At 43.0% G+C, this 1906-nt stretch overlaps 1 protein-coding gene across 1 annotated transcript; it reads right to left on the bottom strand.

Annotated features, from left to right (window-relative positions):
* Positions 1–512: 512 nt before the first annotated feature.
* On the bottom strand, positions 513–1687 carry LOC137756444 (cerebellar degeneration-related antigen 1-like). Its single transcript, XM_068532700.1, is given in 3 exon segments — positions 513–728; positions 899–1540; positions 1631–1687. Coding segments are annotated over 3 exon segments (915 nt in total).
* Between the last annotated feature and the right edge of the window lie 219 nt (positions 1688–1906).

Consider the following 1906-nt stretch of genomic DNA (forward strand, 5'->3'; position numbering starts at 1 on the left):
GGGCTTCCAGTATCCATGGCTTCCATATCCATTAATTCCAACACTCAGGGCCTCCAAAGTCTCCAATGTCCAGAATAACGAATGTCCTCAAAATCTAAGGCTTCCAATGTCTCCAACATCCTGTGCTTCCAATGTCTCCAATGTCCAGGGTTTCCAATGGCGCCAGTGTCAAGGTCTTCCAACGACTCCAAGTCTTCCAGCAACTCCAAGTCTTCCAACTAATTCCAAGTCTTCCAACAACATCAAGGTCTTCCAGCTAACCCAGTCTTCCAGAAAATCCACGTCTTCCAGACAATCCATGTCTTCCAGCAAATCCAGTCTTCCAGCAATTATAAGTCTTCCACAAAATCCGTATCTTCCAGGAAAATCCATGTCTTCCAACAATTTCAAGTCTTCCAGCCAATCCACGTCTTCCAGAAAGATCTATGTCTTCCACCAGATCCAAGTCTTCCAGCTAATTTACGTCTTCCGTAAAAATCCAAGTCTTCCAGAAAGAAATCCAGGTCTTCCTCTCAGTCCACGTCTTCCAGAAAAATCCACGTCTTCCACCAAATCCAGATCTTCCAGAAAAATCCATGTCTTCCACCAAATCCAGTCTTCCAATCAATCCACGTCTTCCAGACAAAATCTATGTCTTCCACTAAATCCAGGTCTTCCAATAAAGCCACGTCTTCCAGAAAATTCATGTCTTCCACTAAATTCAGGTCTTCCAGCAAACTTATGTCTTCCTAGAGATTAACGTCTTCCAGAAAATTCATGTCTTCCAGTAACTTCCAAGTCTTCCAGCAAATCTATGTCTTCCAAATAATCCAGGTCTTCCGGACAATTCGGGTCTTCCTGAAAATTGATGTCTTCCAGAAAAGCCATGTCTTCCAGGAAATCCATGTCTTCCAATGACCTCCAGGTCTTCCAGCCTATCCAAGTCTTCCAGAAAATCCATGTCTTCCATCAAATCCATGGCTTCCAGAAAATCCACGTCTTCCAGGAAATCCATGTCTTCCAGCAAATCCTTGTCTTCCAACAAAACTGTGTCTTCCATCAAATTCATGTCTTCCAACCTACCCATGTCTTCCAGAAAATCCACGTCTTCCAGAAAATCCATGTCTTCCAACAAAGGTGCGTCTTCCAGAAAATCCATGTCTTCCAACAAAGCGGCATCTTCCAGAAAATCCACGTCTTCCAACAAAGCCGTGTCTTCCAGAAAATCCACGTCTTCCAACAAAGGTGTGTCTTCCAGAAAATTCACGTCTTCCAAAAAAGGTGCGTCTTCCAGAAAATCCATGTCTTCCAACAAAGGGGTGTCTTCCAGAAAATCCACATCTTCCAAAAAAACCATGTCTTCCAGAAAATCCATGTCTTCCTACATCTCCAGGTCTTCCAGCATCTCCAGGGCTTCCAGCATCTGCTCGTCTTCCAGCATCTCTGTGTCTTCCAGCATCTCCACGTCTTCCAACATCTCCACGTCTTCCAGCATCTCCATGTCTTCCAAACAACTACTCAGTCTTCCAAAAGCAGGCTCAATATCCACGTCTTCCAGCGTCTCCAGTGTACCGGTCTTCTAACATTCAGGTCTTCCAGTGTCTACGATATCCAGGTATTTTAACATGTTCCATAGTCCAGGCCTTCCGACCTTTCCCCAGGTCCAGACGTTTTCAAAATTAGTCTTCCCAAGTTCAAGCCTTTCCATGTTCAGATTTTTCCATAGACAAGCCTTCCAACTCAAATATTTCTGCTTCTAGTAGAATTAGCTTCAAAAAATTGAATAGGGCATTCCTTCTTATAGACCAGATCTTATGGATCAACTGTACTTCAGCTTAATAGTGTTTTTGCTTCTAGGAAATGTGCATTCATTCTTGACAACTTTTAAAGATAGTGTTCATAAAACAGCTTCTATAGAATAAACACA

The sequence above is a fragment of the Eschrichtius robustus genome, chromosome X (genome assembly GCF_028021215.1).
Source record: "Eschrichtius robustus isolate mEscRob2 chromosome X, mEscRob2.pri, whole genome shotgun sequence".
Classification (NCBI taxonomy): domain Eukaryota; kingdom Metazoa; phylum Chordata; class Mammalia; order Artiodactyla; family Eschrichtiidae; genus Eschrichtius; species Eschrichtius robustus.